At 54.6% G+C, this 24,551-nt stretch overlaps 2 protein-coding genes and 1 pseudogene across 2 annotated transcripts; 1 reads left to right on the plus strand and 2 right to left on the minus strand.

The window, feature by feature from the left end:
* On the minus strand, positions 1–537 carry LOC132421922 (mediator of RNA polymerase II transcription subunit 28 pseudogene; annotated as a pseudogene).
* An 841-nt stretch (positions 538–1,378) lies between these two features.
* On the plus strand, positions 1,379–1,792 carry PFN3 (profilin 3). Its single transcript, XM_060006771.1, has one exon. The coding sequence runs from the start codon at positions 1,379–1,381 to the stop codon at positions 1,790–1,792; it is 414 nt and encodes a 137-aa protein (XP_059862754.1).
* Positions 1,793–3,471: 1,679 nt separating this feature from the next.
* SLC34A1 (solute carrier family 34 member 1) lies at positions 3,472–24,527 on the minus strand. Its single transcript, XM_060006772.1, has 13 exons — positions 24,461–24,527; positions 14,640–14,769; positions 14,342–14,491; positions 14,128–14,256; positions 13,731–13,874; positions 12,678–12,789; positions 12,359–12,554; positions 12,180–12,275; positions 6,668–6,737; positions 6,219–6,386; positions 4,860–4,976; positions 4,635–4,759; positions 3,472–3,975 (listed from the first exon to the last, which is right to left on the minus strand). Exons 2-13 carry the CDS (start codon positions 14,746–14,748, stop codon positions 3,472–3,474), a joined length of 1,920 nt encoding a protein of 639 aa, XP_059862755.1. The 5' UTR covers positions 14,749–14,769; positions 24,461–24,527.
* Positions 24,528–24,551: the final 24 nt, after the last annotated feature.

Raw genomic sequence — 24,551 nt, forward strand, 5'->3', positions numbered from 1 at the left:
TCAGGTTTGCTTCATCGGTGAAAGGGTATTTGCAGATGCCTGCTTGAGGTAGGCCAGGGAACCCTGAGGGATGTTGGCTGGCTTTTTGTGCTGCCTGTTGATGTCCTCCAGCACCTGCTGCCAATGTCTCAGTTTTGTTAAGTGCTTCTGGACCAGAGCACCCTTCCGCTGTAATTCGTTCCTCAGTTCCGAGACATCCTCTTTGATAACTTGCTCTGGTTTCTGGACAGATAACTGCAATCTTTTTTGGAGGAAAAAACATTCTGTCTGTCTCACAATATCTAGAAATTTCTGGATACACTGATCAACACCAGTTCGAATTTCTTCCTGATCTGTACCATTGACATAATCCTGACTCACCAGAGAAGCAAAGCAGGCCTCGAACAATGACTCCGACTCGTCCACCAAGGTACTGTTAGAAGTTCTCAGAATGCCGGGTATGGCCTGAAGAAGCGAAGCCTAGCCCAATAACCCTGGCGGGGGTGGCGGGGGTCCATGTGGCTGTCCAGAGAACATGCCTCCCAGCGGAGCCGCCATTTCTAAAATGGCCTAGCCATTTGTTTTAAAACCTCCCCAGGTGATTCTCTCTGCAGCGGAGGTTGAGAACCATGGTTAGAAGTACTTAACATTAAATCAGTGGTGTGGACCCTTAAGACTGATGGCATGGAAGACCCTCACCCCTGCCCCAACTGTCACTAGGGCAGTGGGTCTCAAAGTGTGGTTCCTGGACCAGCAGCAGCATCGCCAGGGAACTTGTTAGAAATGCGTATTCTCTGGCTGCATCCCATACTGCAGAATGAGAAACTCTGTCTTGGGGCCCAGCAATCTGTTTATCAACTTTCCAGGAGATTCTGATACTCCTAATGTTTGAGAAACACATTCTGGGAGTTGAATGGTTATCAGGCTGAGAGGTCAGGCAGTTTAGACATGGCACCTTTCTTTTTATTCTTAAACTCGTGTGCTGTGCTTGATGGGCCATTTAAGTGTTCGCTTGTTTGTTTTGAGAGTTATTTTGACTCGTGCGATTCCCTCCTTCAGGCTAACTTTATTTTTTTTTTTTCTGCTTATCACACTTTTATTGTAGAAAATTTGAAAAATATAGGATAAAAGTACGAAGAAATGAAAATCACCTGTATCTTACCATCTAGAAATAACTGCCATTATCTACTAACGTTAGAACTTCATCAGGTGTAAGATATGAACACCGCCCCACCCGCACCCCATTCTCCAGCGTAGGTATCCGTTCTGTGACCTTGCAGCCATCTCTACGTCACAACCCCGCCCCCCCAATACGTCATAGTGCCTCGGGCGTTCCAGGTGCGCGGCGCAGCAGGACAACCCTCCAAAGTGAGAGGCGAGGGACGCACTCTGAGCCGGAATGGGCGACTGGAAAGGCTACATCAGTGCGGTGCTGCGGGACCAGCGCATCGACGACGTGGCCATCGTGGGCCACTCGGACAATCGCTGCGTGTGGGCATCGCGACCCGGTGGCCTGCTGGCGGCCATCTCACCGCAGGAGGTGGGTGTACTCACCGGGCCGGACCGGCGCACCTTCCTGCAGGCGGGCCTGAGTGTGGCGGGCCGCCGCTGCTGCGTCATCCGAGACCACCTGCTGGCCGAGGGCGATGGAGTGCTGGACGCGCGCACTAAGGGGAAGGACGGGCGCGCCATCTGCGTGGGCCACACGCCGCGTGCACTCCTCGTGCTCATGGGCCGGCGGGGCGTGCATGGGGGCGTTCTCAACAAGACGATGCACGAGCTGATCCATGGGCTGCGCTCGCAGGGCACCTAGCAGGACAGCCAGACAGCGCCAAAATAAAGTCTGACCTGGGCATGGCAGACTCACCCTCCGGTCGTGAGGGGGACGGGGAGGGTTGCAGATGCGGAAAGTACTTTACTAGAAGATCCTTGCAGAAAGGGTATCTGGTGAGGTTGGTATTATGAGTCCAGAGGCTTCCCAGCCTCCTGAGCCCTACATCAGGCCCTCCCATGGGTGCCCTGCCTGTGGCCTAACTCCCTAGGCCAGAGTCCAAGGGCCTTGGTCCCTTCTCAGGGTCCTAAGGACGGCCAACCCGAGGAGGGAGTTCTCAAACCCTCTAACTCAGGCCTGAGCATCCTCTCCCACAAAACTTTCCGCAGATCTGTGTGGGACATACTGCAAAGGAAGTCCCGTCCCCACCCTCCCACAACACTCACTAAGTTGGAGGCCAGGATACTTCTCACCCCCTCCACATGGCAAGAGGAAGCACTAGTGAGGGTTGTGAGTGGATGATGGTGGGGCTGGTAGCCTGGAGAGCAGCTCTAGGGCTTGCAGGCCCTTGCATCTCCCTGCACGTACTTCATAGGGGACAGAGGTGGGGGTGGGGAGGCACATGTTGCAGACCATCACAACTAGGTCTGGGGCCCCACAGCGTTCCTGCCTCCTTGGGGTCCAAAGGCCCTGGATATGTCCCTGGACTAGAGGGAGGAACTTTAGCACCCCCCCCACCCCTTGACCCTCCCTCTGCAGGCCTCAGCTCAGGGGGCCCTATGGAGGAGGAGGAATTGAAAAACTTGGGTGGGTTTAAATGAAGGCTGGTTTATTGCCCAAAAGTAGAGGATAAAGGTGGGAGGGAGAGTGGCTAGTTTCTGCGCCCTGTGCACTGGGGTCCAGGGCATGACCTCTCTTGCCCATCTCCACCCTGCCTCTCCTTCCCCGAGTGGCCCTGACAGGCCCCCATTTATCACTTGTTTTCTGGAGAACTGATTTTTATCCCAGAGAGAGGGAGGGAGGGAGGCAATGAGGTGGGTGAGCAAGAGGCAGATAGGGCACAACAGGCTCTCTTTGGGAGGGGAGATAGTACTGCTGAACCCCAAACCATGGTCTCTCCTCCACCCTAGATGGAGAGCAAGCAGACTTCCAAGTGCACAATGAGAATTTCATTTCTTTTTTTTTTATTAAATCAAACAGTGTTGGGGAAGAGGATTGTAACAATGATACAGAAAACCTGGGTGAGGATGAGGAGAATGGTATCATGGAGGAAGGAAGGTGGCAGGGAGGGGGCGAGAATTCAGCCAGCGACTCAGGCTCCCACATCTGTGCGCGAGCAAACAGCTGTAGGTCATGAACTCAGACTCACCCTTACTCCCACCCAGCCCAGTCAGAGTTGTGTGTGCACAAGGACACAGTGCAGGTCTCCAAACACATGTGCAAAGGACTCAAACCATACCCAAGTAACATGCAGTTGGCACGCACCCCCTCACTCCACCCCCAGGTGCATCAGTACGCATATTCAGGCTGTCACACAGGCTCACCCCAACATGCCCACATGTGCACATAACACTGTCTCTCAGTTACAAAAGCCCAGACCTCTGAGGACCTGTGCAAGGACAGGTGCATGCCCAGAGTACACAGACACACTCCTCTGCCCTTCTACCCCGGGCTCCAGGCACAGGCATTTCCTGACTCCAGGCAGCAGTCTGGGCTGGAGCCTAGAGACGGGTGGCGTTGTGGTGATTGGGCATCGCGAGGCGGGGGGAGGGTGTGGCAGGGGGCAGGTCCTCCAGGAAGACCCTGGCAGGCAGCGGGGGTGAGCGGGGCTCGGGCCTGGCACAGCACAAGGTAGCGCGGGTGATGAGGTGGTCCAGGGGCTGCAGGGAGTGCATCCAGTGGGGCAGGAAGTCCCATGTCTGCAGCCACTTGGGCAGGCGCCCGGGGCTGCGACTCTGCAGCATGCTGACAAGTACCACGAAGGCCAGCAGAGCCCCAAAGGGTGTGCCCACACCTACCATGGCCTGCCAGCCTGCCATGGAGATGCCAAACACCAGCGACGGCAGCAGCAGGAAGCACAGGAGGAGGTAGAGGACGGCGAACCAGCGGTACTTGGCAGTGCGTTTGCCCAACGCCTTGGCCATGCGGATGGGCAGGCGCGTGCAGGGCACTGGGTACCACAGCAGGATGCCTGAGATGTTGAAGAAGAAGTGGCAGAGGGCAATCTGCAGGGGAGAGGGCGGAGGGGTGGAGGTGGGCAGGGGTGCCAGCTCCTGAGTCAGGATAGATAACAGTGGCCCTACACGGTCTGGGCAGCAGGAAAGTCAGCACTTAGGGCTGACATTCCCCCAGTAAAATACTGAAACACTTCTGGACCAGTAGGTAAATAACTGCTGCCCTGAACTCTCCACATTTCCCCCACTGATCTCCCTCTCAGGAATTCCCCAGCAGATCCTGCCCAGATCCAGTAGCTAAAAGATTCACATCAGTTTCTGGCTCAGGAGCTCTGGCCTTCTGAGTGGGCAACATCCTGGCTTATCAGTTACTCCTTTGCTCCTAGAACAGCAACCCCTTTGCTGTCTGCCCCCCCAGTCCTTGATCCCCCAAACTGAGCCAGCACCCCTTCCTCAGAGTACAAATCCCTCTCACTCTTGTTTGATTGGTGTGGCTCTCAGTAATGTCTCTCCCCTGTTAGACACTAAGGTCTTGAGGGCAGCACCAGGTATACTTTGCCCGTATGGTTCCCATAGAGTCTGGCATAGCAGGTGGCCCGTAGTAGGCAGTCAAAAACTAATTTGTACGTGTTGTCCTACGTTGGGTCAGGCTCCAGGCACCAGTCCTAGCCCTGTCCTGCCTCTGGCCAGGGTTACTCTCCCAAGCGCACCTGGAAAGCACTGGACAGCTTCTCCCGGGGGCTGGCCAGTGCAGCCAGGATGGCCGTGGTGGTGGTGCCGATGTTGGCGCCCAGTGTGAGTGGGTAGGCGCGCTCAAGGCTGATCACACCCAGGCCTGGGGGTAGAGGAGAGGACATGGTCTCCCCAGCTCCTTCCTTCAGCCCTTTTCCTGTCAGCCCTGCCCCACCTGACCCTGCCTCGGCGTAGGGACTTACCGATGAGTGGGGTGATGGCCGAGGTGAATACAGAACTGCTTTGGACAACGAAGGTCATGCCAGCGCCCACCACCATGGCAAAGTAGCCTGTGGCCCAGGTGAAGGGGGTGGGAAAGTCTGCGAGCAAACGGTCCCAGTAGGGTCAGTGGGAGGGCATTGGGAGGGGGCGGGGACTTTCCTTTGGGAGGAGGAATCCATGTCAGCTTCCAAGTGGGACCTTGTCAGTCCCCTGCTCGACTGCGGTGGCTTTTCCTGGTCCTCTTTGATCTTGGATTAAAGGCCCTTCTCAGCCTGCTTCTATCATGCTTTTGCTCCCTTGTTCCCTCTGCCTGGGACATCCTCCTCACTCCTAAATATTCATCCTCGGGACTCAGCGTGGATATCACTGCCACTGGAAAGCTCTCCCTGACCCCAGCCCCTGGGCAGACTTTGCTTCTCCCTCCTCTGAGCTCCCATAGATCCATGGATGCCCCTTATTCCGGCGTTTGTCATGCTGCCTTTGCCAGTGCCAGGCAGTGTCCCAAAAGCTCAAAATGAGGCTTAAATGAAAGTCAGATGGTATCACTGCCCTGCCCAAACCCCCAAGTGTCCCTATTAGCCTGGATAAAGTCTAGGCTCTGAGTGCAGCCTGGGACCTGCTCTGTCCCTGTTACCTCGCTGACCTCTCCCTACCTCTCTCCACCTCACTGAGCTCCCACCACACTGCTGGCCACCTTTTTTGCCACAGTCCTGCCCAGCTGAGTCCTGCCTTGGAGGCTTTGCACTTTCGGGTAGGTTCCCTCCACCCGAAAAGCTCTTCAGCCACATCTGACTGCTCCACATTTAGGTCCCTGCTCAAATGTCACCTCTGCACAGAAGCCACTGACCACCCATCAAAAGCAGCCTCTTCCATATTCTATTTGCTGTGTTTTGCTTTCTCCTTGGCAGTTACTGCTCTGTCTGAATTTATCCCCCCTCGATCACTTTTTTATTGCTTGTCTCTCCCTCTGGGCTGTGAGCCCCCTGAGGGCAGGAGCCATCTCTGTGTGGCTCACCTCTGTATCCCTGGCACCAGGCCATGCTTGGCATACAGTAGGGGCTTAATGACTATTAACTGAATCAAACAATGGCCTCTGAGAATCTCTTTGGAGCCACCTGCTAGAATGGAACCACAGCCGGAAGCAGCCACAGATCCCCAGCTGTCAGCACCTCAGGGGCCTCAAAAATCACCTCGTCCAATCTCTTCTTTGTTCACATGGGGAAACTGAGGCTCAGAGATGGTAGGACTTTACCCAGATCACACACCAAGGCAGTGGCAGGACTCAGCAAGATCCAGAAGGGCCCATCCTGGGGCCTGCCCACCCACTGCTCGAGGCTCACCAGTGTTGATAATCATCTGAATGACCTTGGCCACCTGGCCCTTGAGCAGAGAGTTGAGCATCTTGACGAGGAGGATGAGGCAGGTGCACAGGAGCACCAGGGAGCCAGCCAGCAGAATGAGCCCCACAGCCAGGTCAGGCAGGCCTGTGTCCACGAAAATGTGGCTGCCTGCGGGAGGGTGGTGGTAGTGGTATCAAGCTTCTGAGAGCTGACCCCCTCAATCCAGCTCCTAGCCCCCAACCTTTGCCACCCTCTTGGGCTCAGAGCCAAAGGCCTTGCCTCATGTCTCTTCAACCTCTAGAGCAGGGCCAGACCGAAGCCCAAGAGCTGGACTGGCTGACAGCTGTCCTTCTGGGGCTGGAAGCAGCAGTGGCCAGGTGGGAGATGGCTCTGCCTCTGCCAGACTCTGCCCTGCCATGCCAGACATCTCCCATGCTGCAGGTACTCACATTTCTCCATGGTGGCATTTCCGAGCATCCGGCTGGTGCTGGCCTCTGCCCTGGGCCTGCGGGAGGGAACCTAGATTAAGAGGAGAGTGACTTAGAGAATTCAGGAAAATGCAGCCTGGGATGGGGGCTAAGGTAGGGGTTAGGGAGAGATGGGGGATGGAGGGGATACAGATGGTCCTCTTTTTTTTTTTTTTTGCGGTACGCGGGCTGCTCACTGTTGTGGCCTCTCCCATTGCGGAGCACAGGCTCCAGACACACAGGCTCAGCGGCCATGGCTCACGGGCCCAGCCGTTCCGTGGCATGTGGGATCTTCCCGGACCGGGGCACAAACCTGTGTCCCCTGCATTGGCAGGCGGACTCTCAACCACTGCGCCACCAGGGAAGCCCCAGATGGTCCTCTTGACTACATGCCCCTGAATGCTTTGCTTGCCCTCTCTGAGTCTGTTTCCTCCAATGATGAAATGGAGTTGAAAATATCTGCCACAGGAGAATCTGGCTGTAGTCGACCCTCAGAATATTCAGCCCCATCAACCCACTGATCTGGCTCTCACGGGGGCCCGCAGGGGCCTCCTGATCTGATGGTGTCTTGTCCATGTTTTCTTCTACCTCTCCTTGGCATTGGAGGCTGCTGACCATGGCCCACTTCTTCTGAAAACTCTCCCTTCCCCATCTTTTATTATCAATCCCTGTCTCAGGGCCTCCTCTTCACCAGCATCCTTGCCCTGTCCTCTCCCCTCAGGCACGTAGCCCACATTCTGTTTTCCTCTTGCTCAATTCCTTATCTGGAGGGGGTGGAGCAGAGGGCCCAGGACCAACATCTCTTCCCTCCCCCACCTACTATCGGTGAAGAGGAGGGGGTTCCTGGAGAGGGCCCTTAAATCAGAAGGCCCAGGACAAGCAGGTAGCCTAAGTGAGGGGCTCAGCCTTGCGTGGGGGTGGTGGGGAGTGTCCTGGGCCTAAAGGGGCAGCAGCTACTCAGCTCCAGGCCACTGTCACTGTCCAGGGATTTAGCCCAGCTTAGCCAAAGGGCCTGATTCTACAAGAGAAACCACAACTCTGAAGGTTTAGATAAAATCTCCCAATCTGTAAATGTTGGCAACCACTTTAAGACATACTTTACAATTCTGTGAAGGCCAGTCTGGCCAGTCTGGAACCACTCATTCGTAGCCTTCTTGGGTTAAGGAGTTTTTTTCTTTTCCTTGGCACAGCCTGTGGGATCTCAGTTCCCCGACCAGGGATCAAACCCAGGCCCCTAGCAGTGAAAGCGCAGGGTCCTAACCACTGGACTGCCAGGGAATTCCCTAAGGAGTTCTTTTTAAAAATGCAACCTGGGCTCCTTACCTTTCCCCCAGGGTCCCATCAGTGAAAGTAGAGAGTGGGCCAGGCTTGGCTAGGAAGAAGCCATGTCACAAAGGAGGACTTGAGCGGCAGAAAGGGGCCCTTACTCCTTGGGCCCCAGGCAAAATGAAAGAGTCACAGCTTCTCCCCATCACCACCATCTGCCTCCTCTGGGAGCTGATATGGACCCTGGTCCCATTCCCCCTGTGGGGTCTCCATCTCACACCCCTCTGACCTTCCTGGGTGCTGAGGGTAAGGGCTCAGGCATGGTGCTGGCACTTGGATTTACAGCTCCTTTATGTTTTATTCTAATCTGTGTCATTTAAAAAAAACTGTGTGTTAGAGATAAGAACCATTTATGGCACCTGACTTTAAATCGGGGTTTATTTTAATGGCATGTACTCCCTTGAGGGGGGCAGCGTGCTCCTCTGTGTACCCAGTTGGCCATACCAGGGCCCTGGGGCATCCTCAAGCCTGGGCCAGAATTGCAGGCCGAGAAACCAGGAGAAAATAGTCTCTGATGGGCTTGATTGGAAAAGCCGGCTGGGAAAGTGGTGGTAACTGGGAGACAGCCGGGTGTTTGCTGTCTGGCAGATCTGAGTTCAAATCCTGCTTTTATCTCAGCTACCTTGTGCAAGTCATGCCGCCTCACTGAGCCTGTTTTCTCTAAAGCAGGAAAAGAAAAGAGCTGTTGCAAAGGTTACAGGAGGAAATATGTGTGAAGCACTCACGACAGGGCTTAGATCATGACAAGCCTTCGATAAATTGTGCCTCCAAATAAGGATTAGACCCCCTCCTTCCCTGGGCCTATCTAGTATCACATGGTGTATGAGTACGGGTTGACTTCCTAGGTCAGGATCAATGGCTCCTGCAGACATGCCTGAAGATCCTGGCCCTGCTGGGAAGGAACTTGGTGGACCATCCTGCACTGCACTGGGTCTAGGGGTCTCTTGGGGGAGGGTTCTCTGGGACCTGGGGAGGCTGGAAGAGGAGGAGAGGAGCTCCACTGGGGTCCCACTCAGTGCTGACAATGTCGGGGCAGGGCAAGGCTGGGGGCTAGGACTTCTGAGGTTTGGAAACTTGACCTTCCTGCCTGGGGTTATGTGGCCCTGGCTGAGCTCAAAGGGCCAGTCCAGAGACCCTAAAGTGCAAGAGAGGAGTGTGGAGGCAGCAAGAGTGGCAGAGAGGGGGTCAACTGCATTGCCAGGCTGGGTGGGCAGAGACGGGAGGGGAAGGAGCAGGCCCTGGGGTTTCCCTGGCCAGCAGAGGGGAAGGTGGGAGCTCCAGCCTAGATAAAGAGCTGCCAGGCCCAGGGTCTGGGGCATAGCCCCAGGATATGCCCATCCCTCCTGGGCCTGGGGTAGGTGGGGGTGGAGGAGAGGGAGGGGCATGTGGAGGGGGTGCCTTAGCCCTGGGCTCAACCCCAGCTGAGCACTCCCTGCTGTGTGACACTGGACAAAACACATAACCTCTCTAAGCCTCAGTTTCTTTGTCTGAAGCATGAGGTCCATAATGCTGCCCACTTCTCCCCAGGGGCTAGTTGTGAGGAATCTGGGAAGAAAGAGTTTGGGATTTATGTGCTTGCAGAGACAACCCAAATTCAGGAGACACCTCTGGGAACTGAAGCATATGATTAAGCTCACAGAGGGATGTGGGCTCCAAGAATCCTTCCCCTGGGGAAAACCGTGCAGGATGTGGGTGTGCGCAGTAGTCTCCCCTCCAGGAGAAGAGGTGTTTTAGGGTCTTTGCTTTTCTGGAAGCAGAGCGTGAGTGCTCTGCTAGCAGCGCCATCTGGTGGCAAAGAGGAGAATTGATTTTTTTTTACGGCCACACCTACCACCCCTGGAGGTTCTCAAGTGGCTGTGGTCACCTGGTGGCATTCACGCCTGATAGGCAGAGTGGGAAATGGACACCTATGGTGGGATATACATCTGGAAGGGACAGCGAAATGGAGAGTCAAGAGTGTGGGCTCCAGATTCCACCAGGATTTTTGTCCTACCTCAATCACATAGACTTGGACAAGCCTGTCTGAACCTGTTTAAAATGGGGTTGTGACAATCCCTGTCTCCCAGGATGCAAGTCCTCAAAAGAAGCTGGTTTAAACCAGGTACATAGGGTTGACAATCCACACTGTGACCACACAAGAAGGTAATTCCCAGGACAGTGTCAGGACCCTGGAACATCAAGAATTGTTAGGATGCTAACAAACACTGCCTCTGGTTTTTCTTTCACCATCTGGAAAACCCCAGACTGTCAGTCACATAGGTGCCCTGGAGGCTGGCTTAGGCGAGGTTGGACCTAGCTTGGTGAAAGCTGGAAGCAATGAGAACAGGTTGGAAGGGGCCACAGGAGACTCGGTGGCCAGAGGAAAAACGTGAGTCTTCAGTGCAAGAGCTGCCAGTGCACGTGGCTGAGTGAGCCACTTTCCAAAGGGGACTGTCCCAGAGAGAGGGCCAGAACAGGGAGCTCACATCCCACCCCCAGCTACTCTCCAAGCCAAGGAAATCCAGTCTGGACCCTGCTCTCAAGGGAAGGTTTCCCGGGAGAGCTGGGACGAGAAAACAGTGCTCAGGCGAGTGGTAGCAGGCTCAGCGGAGGAACCAGTGAGGACAGCCCCAGCCCAGTGAACTTGGGTGGGTTGCTTCCAGTCCCTTGGCCTCAGGACCAGCATCACTGAGGATTCCATTGGGTGAGAGCTACATTTGCCGGTGCATCCTTCAAGGGGAGACCAGGTGAATGCAGCTGCAGGCAGGCAGCAGGGATTTCAGAGGACTCGAGGATCGCCACGGCTGAGGAGCTCCCTTCCACAGCTTGCTTTCTGTGAAGTTCAAAGTGTGTGACTTTGGTCTCTTTCAGGTTTTGCTGTGAAGCAGAGGGGATTTTGGCCATTCAGAGAGCTTGGAGAGGGCCCAGAGTGCTCATGAGAAGGAGAGATGTGTTAGAGGGGTCACAAAGCCAGCGTGAAAGCTGTCTGCATGGGCTTTTTGATGTCAAACTGCCTTGAACACTCAGAAGGACTGAGCTGGAGCTGTGTGCCACTCAGATGCAAAGGAAACTTGCAGGGCCAGTTGAAAGAATGTTCTCTGTTCACACTGGGATAAAGTCTGGGAACATCAAGTAGCAAGTGAAGAGGGTGTGCTGGGCTTCCGGTTTCCTTGTCTTTCATTCTAAATGGTGTTACTTCTTGTATGTCATAATCAAGGGGGAGCAAATACTGTGGATTATGGTTTTGATGAAGCATTTTCCTTTTTATGGCTGAGTGAGAAAGTGTGCTAATAGTTAGCTTCCATGTTAGCCTGGTGTAATGGCTGGTCCATGAGTGTCCAACTGATCCAAACGGAGCCTCATTCCAGGCATTAGAAGCCAGAAAGCAGCAGGAAGAGTGCAGCAGGACAAAGGGACACCGGCCTGTGGGAGTCTCCAGGGGAAGGAGCCCAATATCAGTACAAGTGGCTGTTGTGTCTCCAGTGAGGTCTCCATGGCCCACTTGTCCTGCTCCTGGACCAGTTTCCTGTTGGTCCTATTTTTCCCAGGCATCCTTATAGCACTCTCTCCCCGCCCACCTCCGCACATTACCTGGGCCCCCAAACACGGCAGAAGTGAGTCGTTAACCCCCCTGGCACCCGGGAGAAGAGAGAGCCCTAGATTGCAAGACCTGCGCTTGGGGCCCTGAAGCGGTAGGACAAGCTCTGGAGAGTTTCTTAGCCCCTTGGAGCCAATTTCTCTACCTATGAAATGACAGGGTTGAGCCATATCAGTGGTTCTTCAACTTGAGCATGGAACAGGCCTAGAGGGCTTGTTGAAATGTAGGCTGCTGGGCTCCACCTGTTTTTTTCTGATTTAGTGGGTCTAGGAAAGGGCCGGATAGTTTGCATCTCTAATGGGTTCCCAGGTGGTATGTGTGCCACTGGTCCACACTTTGAGAACCAATCTCTGGGCTGGATCGATGACATGCTAACTCTAATTGATTGGCAATGGCTGCCTGAAGCTGGTGTGAGGCTGGCAGGGTGTAGCAACATCTGCCCTAGGCACAGTATCACCGCAAAAGTGCCCCATGTTTGTCCTCCCAGGGTAAATGATCCCCTAGGTCTACATAGAGCTTTTGAACAGACGACACTGGCAGTCAGCTGTCTGGAGAAGGAGTCTTCTCACTGAAGCCAGACCTGGGACTCACCTCCATGGGGTTTGGGTGGCACCAGATCCGGATGAGACTGTGATTTCTCAGGGACTCATCCCCCGTGGCAATGCTGGTAATCACGGACTTGTCCAGCTGTGGGTAAGGTGTGGGAGGGGGGAGTGAGGGTGGGGTCCTACAGTCCCCCAGCCCCCACCCCATGACAGCCCTGCCTCCACCTGAATGATGAGCTTAGTGAAGGGCTCTGTGATGATCTTGAGCAGGTCAGGGGCATCGTGGCCGCCGCGGATGTTGAAGGAGGCCACCACAAGTCGAGTGATGTGGTGCAGGTACCCGGTGGCAGCCTCCAGGGGTAGCAGGACCAGAACTGACAGCCAGTTAAAGCAGTCATGCACTGTGGCCCCCGCGAAGGCCCTGGGCAGGGAGGCCACGTTGCAGGGCAGGCTGGAGCCAGGATGCACTCAGATTGGGGGCTCCTGGTGTCTGGGACCACCCTCCCCCGACAAGGACAGGCCCCTCACTGCTCCACCCCCTCACCGCCGGAAGTCAGTCCTGTCCCCCGCCTGCATCAGGGCCACGATGGTGTTGGTGACGGAGGTGCCGATGTTGGAGCCCATGATGATGGGGATGGCAGAGCTTACCTCCAGCACTGGTAGAAGAGGGCGCCTCTTAACTAACTGGATAAGGGCCACCCAGCTCCTGCCCCACAACCTCTCCTGTCAGACCCACTGCCCTCATCCCAGCCCCCAGCAGGCATTCCTGCCATGCTGCTGACTCTGCTCGGCCTCAGCATCACAGGTACATGGGGGCACATGCTGTGTGTTTACATGTGTGCGTACATGTGAACTGATGTTCACATATGTGTACTGCACCTGTGTATATGTGAACGAGTGTGTGGGTGCATGTCCACGAGGGCACGGGTCCTAAATTCAAATGTGTCTCTGTGCTTGTGTGTGCACATGTGTACACAAGTGTGATGTCACTTTCATGTGTCAGCTTGGCTAGTACCCAGTTATTCAGTCCAACACTAACCTAGATGTTGCTGTGAAGGTGTTTTGTGGATGGATTTGCCTCAACCATCAATTGACCTTGAGAAAAGATTAACCTCAATAATCTGGGTGGGCCTCATCTCATGAGATTAAAGGCCCTAAGAGCAAAACTGAAGCTTCCCTGGGGAAGAAGAAATTCCACCTATGCACTGCAGTATTGGCTTCTGCCCAAGAGGCCCAGCCTGCCTCACAATCACGTAAGCCAATTCTTTGCAATAAATTATAGATCTCTATATATCTCACGCAGGTTCTGTTTCTCTAATTCCTCTGGTTCTGTTCCCTTGATTGATGGAATGAGTGACTGTGTGGTGACATGAAGGTGAGCCTTCCTGAGGCTGTACTCCCTAGTTGCCACCCTTCCCAGCTCCTGGGGCGCCCCTCCTGGCTGAGACTCCAGGCCATGCTTTGGAGAACAGAGTGGGAGACACCAGAACTGCCCATTGCCCGCGGCCCCTGCCCCCACTCCTGCTCTTCCCACCCCAGCCGCGCGTCCAGCATCCCAGCCCCCAACTCCTTCCCTGGCCCTGGTGGGCTTACTCACAGCCGGAGGAGACCATGCTGACCACGATGGATGTGGAGGTGCTGGAGCTCTGCACCAGCACGGTCACGAGGATCCCCACCACCAGCGCCGCCACCGGGTTGGACAGGATGGCATTGTCCTTGAAGATGTCGCCAGCCACCTTCCCTGGGGAGCATGAGCCAGCGTTGTCCGAGACCCTTCAAAACCCTTCCCTGGTCCCCTCCCCTCCGCCCTACCTCTCCCCTGAGGCTTTCCTGGGGAAGGAGAAATTCCACCTATGCACTACAGTATTGGCTTCTGCCCAAGAGGCCCAGCGTGCTTCACAATCACGTAAGCCAATTCCTTGCAATAAATCATAGATCTCTATATATCTCCTGCAGGTTCTGTTTCTATAATTCCTCTGGTTCTGTTCCCCTACCTCCGGCCAGCTGGAAGGCTGAGCTGAGCACGTCCAGGGAGCAGACGAAGAGGTAGAGGAAGACGAGCATCAGTGGTACCTTGAGGAGCGTCAAGCCAGCCCGGCACAGCTTCTGGGCCAACCCAGGCTCTGGAGAGGGGCCAGTCATGAGCACAGTGGCTGGAGGGCTCTGCCAGTGACTGCCAACACCCCTGCCACCCCGACCCAGGCCCACCTGGCTTCTGCTCATCCTCCTGGGCCAGCTTGGCAGGCAGCGGGTCATGGTGCTCCAGAACCTCCCCGTAGGGGCAGCCTTGCTCGGCGAGGGCCATAGGGCCCAGGCTGGGGAAGGCATAGGCTGAGGTCCCTGGAATCCTGTGCAGGACTGGGGAGCGAGGCTGGTCAGCAGTTCCCTGAGGCCCCAGGTCCTGGGGAGGTTGGGAGGGGTGGGCAGAGGGGTGGAGGCCTCCCCACCGGGGCAGGACGTGGGCAACTGAGGGCAAGCAGGGTCCAGGGGTGGGAGCAGCACTCACCCTGTGGGCTGGGCACATAGGCAAACGCCGCCCCACACGTCATGTGCCCCCCACAGACTGGGAGTGGGGAGACAGCCCGGCTCTCCAGCCTCTCTCCGTAGGACATCATCCTGGGTACACACTGTGGGCCCTGCACATCAGGGACACAGCAACACTGAGTGAGAACTGCTGTGTCCTGGAAACTCACACACACTCACACACCCATCCCTCCACACCCACACCCATACACTCACGTGCGCAAACACCCAAACATACCTCCAGCGAAGCACACCCTCCAACCCCACACACACACACCCAGAGCTGCACACTCAGGTCTCAGCACAGATTTGGGGATTCATTCACTCATTCATTCAGCAAGTATTTATTGAGCATCTACTCTATCTAAGGCACTGAGCTTGATGCTGGGGTACAGCTGGCTAAGTACAGATGCAGCTCCTTCCCCCAGGAAGCTCAAAGTCTAGTGGAGAATCAGATGTCAATGAAATAATCCCTCAAATAGATGGAACATGGCAATGGGAGCAAGTGTTCTAATGACAGATACAGGTGTCACGAGAGTGCCCCTGGGGCACAGGGGTTCATCCTCACAAATGAACTTCTTTCCCCATCCACCCTTAGCCCCCAGCAATAAACAAGCACTGATGGGCCTTTCTGCCATGAATGAGGCTCAGACCAGGACTTGTTTAGTTAAGGAGGGCCCCCATCCTGTCCCCAAGTCTGGGAAGCCCTTGACTTGCTTTAGCTGCCCCTGAATTGCCACAGGAGTTCCCGGCTGTTGGGGTGGGAGTGCCCCAGTCTGCTTCAGCACCCCACCCTTCACCCCCAACCTTATTCCAAGGGCCCTGGCTGTGGGGTTGTGGGGCATGCAGAGCTGAATTCCAAGCTCTGGAAGAGCATGAGTCCGTTTTACTCTGGGGCAGTGAGCCAGGCTGGGCTGGGACTGAGATATTATACGGGACAGGAAACAGAGGCACAGTAAGGACAGAGGTGAGGAGCCTGTTTCCTACTAAGGGTTGGGGATGGGGTTGGGATGTGGGGACCCTGGACTCACCTTGGTGTTCTGTGTTTCAGCTCCTGCTCAGATGCTCAGGGAAGCCCTAGGGGCCTGAGGAGAACCTGGGATCCTCTTCTTTATACCCTCGGGTCAAGGGCAAAGTCCCTGGAACCCTAGCTGCCCTCCCTCTGTTCCCCAATTAACCTCACCCCGGTAGATTCCTCCCGGTTAATTGCTAATCGTCAGCTCTGCAGGGGGAGTCTGTGGACAGGCTCTCCCCTCCCCCACACAGACACTCAGCTAGAACCATGACCCAGACCCAGCAAGGAGGGCACAGATGCATCCCATGCCCCCAGGCAGAGACCCTGATGCCACTCAGGCACCTCATTCCCAGGGTCCCCAGAGATTCCATGGCTCTGGCCCCTTTCCCTCCTTCTTGGCCTGACAGTACTCTGCAAGGAGTAACACAAACACCCTTCAGCCTTGCCTTGCATCTGAGTGTCTATGGGTCTCTCTGTGTGTCTTGAGGGACATTTAGAGGAGAGGGAGTGTGTGATGGAGGAAGCAACAGAAGACAAACCCAGAGAAGCTATGTAGCGCTGAATTGTGGAGGGTCCAAGACCACAGATCCAGGATGTGAGCCTGAGAGAATCTGCCCCTGGCCAGATGGGGCAGGGCCTGGTCTGCATTTTAGAATGGTCCCAGGTGTGTGGGGTTCGGATGTGTCAAAGGGAGTGAGTCTGGAAGCAGAGAGACCGGTTAAAAGGGTGATGAGATGGTCCAGGTGAGAGAGGATGAGGTCTGAATCTAAGTGGGAAGAAGAGGGATGGAGAGGAGAAGATGCATCCCAGGGATACTTGGGCAGGACAATTGGTGTTGGGAGGGTGGGAGGGAGAGGAAATATATCACAGTTGGGCTTCTGGATCAGGAAGTTGATGATAACATGAGGTCTGTTGTAGAGTCCCTGAAACCCAGACAGGGGTCTTAGGGAGTCTTTGAGAAGCTTATTTCTCTTTACAGGACCTTGGAGCCTGAGTTGGGGCCCATATTCACAGAGAGATGAGAAGGGAGCTTCCCTTCTAAGGGACTAAGATTTTCTCAGATCCAGGAGTGGTGAGTTCCATTCAAGATCTAGCTTGGGCAACTGTCTGAGTGACCTAACATCCATCGGCCCATCCATCCATCCATCCATCCATCCATCCATCCATCCTTCCATCCATCCACCTAGCCAGCCAGCCAGCCAGCCAGCCTTGTGTCTATCCATCCATTTCTAAGCACAGTAGTTGAGTTCCTATTCCATGCTGAGCCAAGATTGCAAGGCCAGCTTCTCTCCTGATCCAAGAAATGGTCCAGTCCCTGAGTCGGCCTGGGATTCTAAGTACTCACCTCCCTGAGCCCTAGTCCCTTCCCTTATAAAATGGCAATGAGCATGAATTTTTCAGTGAGTTGTAGGATTCAATGAGATAAATGACCCATCTCAGTGCCTAGAACAAAGTCCCTTAGCATGTTTGTTCTCTTCATGCCCTCATGCCCTTTTCACTGTCTCCAGGATGGCTGAAGTGTCCCCGCCAAAGAAATGGCCCCATCTCCTCTAGATTCTCAGCCCTGTTTCAGGTCAACAACTCTTGGCTCACCAGCTACTCTGTTTGCTCAGGGTCCCCTGAGCTACAAATCTTACTCAACATCTTACACATCTTAGGGCGACACAGACAACAGACTCTGTCGAAGTGGCTAAGAGCAGAGAACAGGCCAGCCTGGGTTTGGATCCCAGCGCCACCACATTGTGGCCGTGGTAGTTTAGGCCACAGAACCCACAGGGGAGAGAGGGGTTGGGGGGGCGGAGGTGCGGCTGGGATTGGTTTTGAGGAGAGTGACTGTAAGTCCTGGTTTGCCTGGCCAAGTCCGGGTTTATGACTGTTGGCCCAGAGTCCCCTTTCACTCTGCAAAGTGCCCTGGTTTGGACAATAAGCCATATAGTCTTATGGCTTGTTCTGGAAGATTCTGGGGAAATAAGGCAGGGAATCAGCTACGCAGTGCTTGCTAGAAAGGCCTCCATTCATATCAAAAAGGAAAATAAAGACAATCCTGCTTCTCAAAAACATCACCGTGTTGTTTAAAACACCGCCTTTTGTCCTTTTCCCTGTGCCTTTTCTATCTACTTTGGATTTTATTGTCTCTGGAAGATTGCATCTTGCTTTTTTTCATCTAACATTATAACATAAGCCTTTTCCTGTGTCTTTACACTCAGCACAGATGTTGTTTTTAATGGTTGCATCACGTTCTGTCATGAACCCTAATTTATATGGTGAACCCTTGGGTGTCCTAGAACCTCTCCTACCTGGAGGGAGTGATTTGGGTAAGACTGGCATTCATGCACGGGTGGGAGGGGCGTTGCTGATCCAGGGAAATGCAATTATTACTGAGTTCTTGTGTTGGATTCATCCTTGAGCTGATGGGCTCAGAGATTGTCTGGGTACGTCCTCTCCCCTGCCTGCTCCAGTCAGACCCCGGGCGGGAGCAGAGGTATCCAAGGCACTCCTTATGGGCTGGGGGTGTGTCTCCTTTTTAATAAGGTTTGGATCTTTGACAGCTTTGAAGCCTACCTTCCCTGCCCTCGTGGAGCTCAGGGTTTAGCGGGAGAGGCAGTTATTAATCAAATGCATTGCAAGAGAAACAATTATGTAATGCTATGGATCTCCACCACTTGCAAAAATATTTTGTGGGGAGTGGGGCTGCCACAGCCCTAGCAAAAGCATGGAGACTTGGGAGCTGACCAGAGCTGCCTTTGGGACTCTTGAGAGCAGTGGAGAAGGTGGCCACACCCCAGACCCCAAGCATTTCAGCCCCTCTGCTCATCTCAGCCCACTCCTGCTCATGGCCTACCTCCTCTCTGTCTGTGACAGACCCTGTGTTCCCCTGAATGGTAAGTCCTGCCCTGTCTGCTCACCTGCACTCTGGCCACGGCTTCCCCCAGACCTCTGGGCCCGGAGCCTGGGTGGCTGGTGGTGTCTCACACTGAGAAAGGCACCCAGGAGGAGGAGCAGTTTTGGAGGGAAGATGCAAAGATCCGTCTGTACTGAACTGTACCACTGTGTCTGAGGTGTCTCTGGCGCGAGCAGTTGGAGCTGCGGGTCTGAAGCACGCGATGTTCTCCTTTCCCCAAATGGGGCCTCTTGCATGTTCCAACCTCAGTGAGCAGCATGTGGTCCAGACACGGAGCCAGACATGGAGGAGGCATCTTTGACACACGCTTCTTCTCTACCTCTTGGTCTCAAATTCATCCCCCAATTCTCCCAATTTTCCTTTTCTGGGAGCTCCCTAATCCTTTTGCCCCCTCCCCGGTCTGGCCACCATCTCTCAGCTGGGTTATTGTAGTAGCCTTTCTCTCTGATGGCTCCCCTCAATCTAGTCTCCAAAAAAGCAGCCAGCCAGCCTTCCAAAATGCAAACCTCACCATGTCACCCCTCTTCCTTTTAAATCCTACCCCTGCTAGCCCAAAGACCAGCATCCTGTCACAGCCTCAGGGCGCAGCGTGACTTGGCTTCCTGCCTGAGTGGGCTCAGGTGAAGGTGCCCCCAGGGAGAGTGTGCACAGTGAGGAGAGACCCAGCCAAGCCCAGAGGAGCACCCACATTTGAGGGAGGACACAGGAAGAGGCACAGCAGGGATAGGGAGGAAGAGCAGAAAAGCAGATGCCCCAGAAGCCAGGGTTGCCCATGTTTTGAAAGAGATACCCTGGTCAGCAAGATCAAATGCTGCTGAGGTGTCAGGAAACGTGAGAACAGAGTGGATTTAGTGGCCCTCGAGAGCCTAGTCGGGGCAGTGCTGTAGGAGGGGAAGGAAAAGGAGGTGGGAGCAGAGATAGCATGGCTAACGTGCATGGGACAGGCTGACAGACACTGAATTTCGTCACACCGACGACAAGGATTTCTCCAGGAGCGGCATGATTGCTGAACGGAGTAGAGAATGGTCCCAAGAGCAAGTGTGTGGTCCAGAAAGGGAGCAATCTGGACCACAATCTGGACCAGCAATCTGGGAGAACAACCAGCTCCAGTTATTCTCCTTTTCTACAATTCTCTGTTAAGATCCATTTGCTCCTTAAATACACACAATTTGCTGCACGTAAGTTTTCTGCAGGACCAAAAGTTTAACGACAATCAAAGGAGGAAAAATTGACATTCCAGACCATCTGTTCATGACCTGGATTTTTTGAGGGGATCTGGTTAATGACAACAGGGTTTCCCATCAGCACAGTTTGAGAAACTTGTGCCTCTTCTCATCAATATGTTTATTTAATATTCAACCAACATATAAGCCCCACGGAGGCGGCACGGTGCTGTACACCGGGAATATGGGCATCAACATTCCTGCCCGGCATGCAGCCAGCACAACTGCACACCAACACAGCATGAGTGTGCATTGCACACATGGGTGCATCCTCTCTGTGTCTGTGGTCAAAGCATCCACTCTCACCAGCAGGCTGAGTGACACGGTAGGGGTCACCTGTCACCTCCCTCTGGGAACAGAGCAGTCCCTCCCCTGGCCCTCTTGACTGTCCTCTCTTAGAGAGCCTGGATTTTGATCTGAGCTGCCCGGCACAGATCAGGCAGGGCCCTGAGACATTGTCCCATCTGAGCCCCACTTTCCAGAGGGGTAGCCCAAGGCTACATTAGATCCTCTGGGTCCAGGGCAGGGGCGGCTGACCTGAGGATGCCCTGTCCTTGTTTGGGGGATAAGTGCCCCATGTAATGATTAATCCTGGTGGCCCAAGTGCCGGTCACTCATTGACTGACAAGGCCAAAGTCTGTGGCCAAAAGAGCTGAGGCTGCTTTGGGCTTTTCTCAGAAATCACCTCTTCCCCCGCAGTTCCCTTCCTTACATGGCCCCAGCCCTATGCCCTTCCTGCTGGCCTCAGGGACCAGGCCTGAATGGGAGGCTGTGGACTCCCAGTTGGTTGTCCCAGGCTCTGGCTTCTGAGTTCCAGACCTGAAGCTCGGAGGTTGGCTTCAGACTTCAGGTCCTGGCCTTCATGCTCTGGGCCTGGAGCTTGTCTCCAATTTCTGGGGTCCCCACTCTGGTTCTGGCCTCAAGTGGGCTCCAGTATCTGAGTTCCAGTCTCGGGCTTCAGTTTTAGACATCAGATGTCAAGCTCGGGGCTCTGGTTCTTGGCACTGGGCTCTGGGTTCTGAGCCCTAATCTTCAATTTCAGATTCCAGACACCAGGTTGGGCTTCTGACTGTTGCCTCCAGGTTCTGGGTCTGTGCTTCAGGCCCCAGATCCAGGCTTTGTGCTCCAGATTCCAAGCTCCAGTTCCACACTCCAAGCTTCAGGTTTTTGGTCTGGGTTCTGGGTTCCTTCAGTGCTTTGGCAATGGGGCAGGAAGATGGGGGCCTCCTCGGCTTGTAGGGTTACCCCGGTCCACCAATCTTAGCTGGCCACTTCGTCCTAGCAGCTGGCACTCTGGGCTGGCCTGCAGGTAGGACGCTCATTCACCTCCTTGGCTTTCTGTCTCCGCTTTACCCCCAAGCCAGTTCTCTGGAGACAGGAGTTGAGATGGTCACAGAGCACCACTCACTCAGTCCCTCCCTGCAGGAGTCAGGACACATGCACATGTTCATGTCCCTAGCTCTTCTTGGACACCCCCAGGACCATGGTGGACATGAATGGCGACCCCTGTGGTTGTACAGTGGTACGGGCCTGTGCCCAGCTCTGGCTACATTTGACTCACTGTAACCAACCATATGTGTTCCTCCCCATCTGGGCCTTCATTTCCCTGTGGAAGCTGAATTCCAGCCTCTAATCCTCCAGAAGTCTGAGTCACCTGATCACCAGACCAGGCCCCCTACTGGGTGCACTCTGTGCTCGCCCTTGGGGGTGGGGTGGCTGTCCCCAGAGAACAGTGCATCAGCACTTGCAGCCCAGCTCCAGGTGAGCAGCCAATGCCTGTAACTGCCCCCACGCTGGCCCAGAGCCAAGGTCACTGTGTGCCCTGTTCTCGCCCTGTGCCCATCCCGTACCCCAAGGCTATTAAGGTGGGTGGGGGGACAAGAGACAGATTCTTAGAGGCTTGGAGCCACATGGGGTTGGGCCCCACGGGTGTCCTTGAGGAAGTCACGCCTCCTCTCTCAGCCTGTGAACTCTGTAGGATGGGGGTGTTGGAGGCTGCAGAGTGGTCAGCAGATGTGTGTTCGCTCCCTTCCTTCACACTGGGTGCTGGGTGAACAGGCCGACTCCTCTCCGGGCTTCCCACCTGGTGGGATGAGGGGAAGCAGCTCTGCTACCTTTCCCGACCACCCAGGAGTCCACCTCTGTGCAGTGACTTTGAAACATGGCCTCAGGGGTTAACCAGCTGGTGCTCCTGGCCCCCTTCCTTGTAGCTGGGGCCTGGCCAGGCTGGGACAGTGAGGGCTCAGGGCTGCTTCAGGGGGCATGATGGGGAGGAGATCACAAGGGGATTGTGGCAGAGGGACACACCCAGCCAGTCAAAATGGGCTGAGGGGGCAGTGGGCTGAAGCCCCTAATGGAAGAGTTGGGTACCACTTCTGGAGAAAGGGATGGCAGGCCAGCAGTGACAAAGAAGTGGCTTTGGGGAGTTCTTTGTGATATTATAATTATTTTTAATTGCATCCTTTAAAAAAAATTAAAGCAAAGGTGAAAGTCTCCTTTGACCACTACCCCTTCTGCTTCCCACCTCCCTGTCAGTTTGGTATGTATCCTTGTAGAACATTCTCTCTCTTTTCTGTACATTTATAAGTGCCTGTGTGTTTGTGGTTTATATAAAGGTATCATGCCATGTTCATTGCTCTGCATTCTCTTACCAAACTGTCTTGGAGAACCTTCCATGGCAGGACATGCTGTACCCAATTCTTTATCTGCTGTGTGGTATCGCAGAGCGTGTGTGTGTTACCCTACCCCCCGCCCCTATCCACTTTTGCCAGTTTTCAGGCAATAGACAACCCTGCAGCGATGGGCCTCCACGTGCCCAGAAGTGAGTGATTCTCTAGTGGCACTGCTGGAGTCACATGCCGTGTGTTTTTAATTTTTAGCAGAAATTCCCAAACTCCCCCCAACCCAGAGTAGCCACATCAATGTGCCCTCCTCTGAGAGGGCCCTGGCTCCCCAGTGGGGGTTTCTACAGCATCCAGGTCCTCCTTGGTGTGTGTCCCTGCGTCAGACAGCCTGAGTGCTGGTGACACCCCAGCGGCAATCCCCTGCATGATCCTGGACTAGTCACTTACCCCTCTGCAGCCTTGATTTCATCCCCACCAGGCTGTTTTGTTGTGAGGACAAAATGAGATAAAGGATGGAGGATGCCTAACTTGGGGACCTCGGGAGATGTGAATTCCTCCTCCTGTAGGGGCTGACCTCTACGGAGGCTCTTCTACCTAGGCTTCAGCCCTCTGCCCCCTTAGCCCATTTTGTTTGGCTGGCTTGGCCCAGCCCTCTGGCTGTTGAGGTCATCTCATGAGCCAGGCTTGGCTACTCAGTGTGGTTCAGGAATGACCCTCTGACCCCAGTCAGAATCCCAATCCTGGTCATTTTCTACCGTCCTTTGGGGATTTGCAGAAAGGACATGCAGGGAGAGAACACGCGTGCAAATGAAGCCAACACAAGAAAGCAGGACTGAGATGGACAGAGATTCCTGACTAAAATGATCTAAACTCCTAAATTTACCCAGCCACTCCTAGACTTCTTCATTAGATAAGCCAATGCATTCTTTCAGTGTGTGTGTGCTTGTGACTCTGAGTGGGATTTCTAAGACTTACAAACACAGAAGTCCCGCTTCATTGAAGGTCTCAGCTTACACAGCTCAGGAGAGCTTTCCTGGTCACCTTGTGCTATGGTCTAAATATTTGTGTCCCTCTGAATTCATATGTTGAAATCCCAATGCCCAAGGTGATGGTATGTGGAGGTGGGCCTTTGGGAGGTGATTAGGTAATGAGGATGTAGTGAGATTAGTGCCCTTACAAAGAGACCCCAGAGAGCTCCCTGACCCCTTCCACCATGTGAGGACACAGAAGTTGGCTGTTACAACCTGGAACAAGGTCCTCACCAGAACCCCACCATGTTTGCACCTGATCTTGGAGTTCTGACCTCTAGAACTGTGAGAAATAAATTTTTCTTGTTTACAAGCCATGAAGGCCCCCTGAGGAAGGCTTGCGCTTGACTTCTAGAGAAAGGCCAGCAAACCGCACTGATCTCTCCCAGGAACTTCAAGGGTGAGGAGCCAGTTACAAGATAGGGGGCAGGTATGGGGAGCCCCTGGCAGAGGGGACAGAAAGTACAAAGAGCTAGAGTGGGGAAGAGAGCTCAACCTGTTGGAGGTGGTCAAGAGGGCCCCTCACTCCCCCAGTGCCTTCTCAAGGCTCCTGCGTCCCCTTGTTTCCTCTGTCACAGCAGCACCGGGACTGAGTCTAGTTTCTCTGCCCCCAGGCTGGGGCTCTCCTTCTGGGGTTCTCCCTGTTCCTCCTCCCTGTGTGGGCTGTGGGCTTCTCTGGCCACTGGGGGACAGCGAAGACCACCCAGCCAAAGCAGGCAGGGGGCAGAACCTGCCCCCACCACAAAAACCAGTGTTCTCCTCGAGGCCTTCGATGAATCCAAAGTAGCCCACTGCCATGTCTACAGAGACACTTTCAGTCCCCAGTAGAAACAGGACAGTGACCAGACACTGTACTCAGATTCAGAGAACAGCACAATGACACCAGCAGAGGCACAGCTGCCCAGAGGGGTCTACCCCTCCCTCCTCTTCCTCCCTCCCTCCCCTGCTTCCTCCTTCCCTCCCTCCTTCTCTCTGGCTGTCTCTGTCTGTCTCTCACACTCACACCCCATACTCTGTGCAGTCAGGAAGACAGGCTCTGACAACAGGAAGTCAGGGGGTACATCCTGAGGTCCCCAAGGGCTTCCTGGCGTTGACCCTGGTGA

The sequence above is a fragment of the Delphinus delphis genome, chromosome 3 (genome assembly GCF_949987515.2).
Source record: "Delphinus delphis chromosome 3, mDelDel1.2, whole genome shotgun sequence".
Taxonomy (NCBI): Eukaryota; Metazoa; Chordata; class Mammalia; order Artiodactyla; family Delphinidae; genus Delphinus; species Delphinus delphis.

Bases quoted from the DNA above. Each gene is read 5' to 3' on its own strand.
- PFN3 (XM_060006771.1), top strand. From the start codon at position 1,379: ATGGGCGACTGGAAAGGCTACATCAGTGCGGTGCTGCGGGACCAGCGC.
- SLC34A1 (XM_060006772.1), bottom strand. From the start codon at position 14,748: ATGATGTCCTACGGAGAGAGGCTGGAGAGCCGGGCTGTCTCCCCACTC. The intron at 6,738-12,179 runs GTGAGTCCCAGG...CTCTTAATCTAG, and splicing joins GCCACCCAAACCCCATGGAG to GTTCCCTCCCGCAGGCCCAG. The intron at 4,760-4,859 runs GTAAGTCCCTAC...CTCTACCCCCAG, and splicing joins GGCCATCACCCCACTCATCG to GCCTGGGTGTGATCAGCCTT.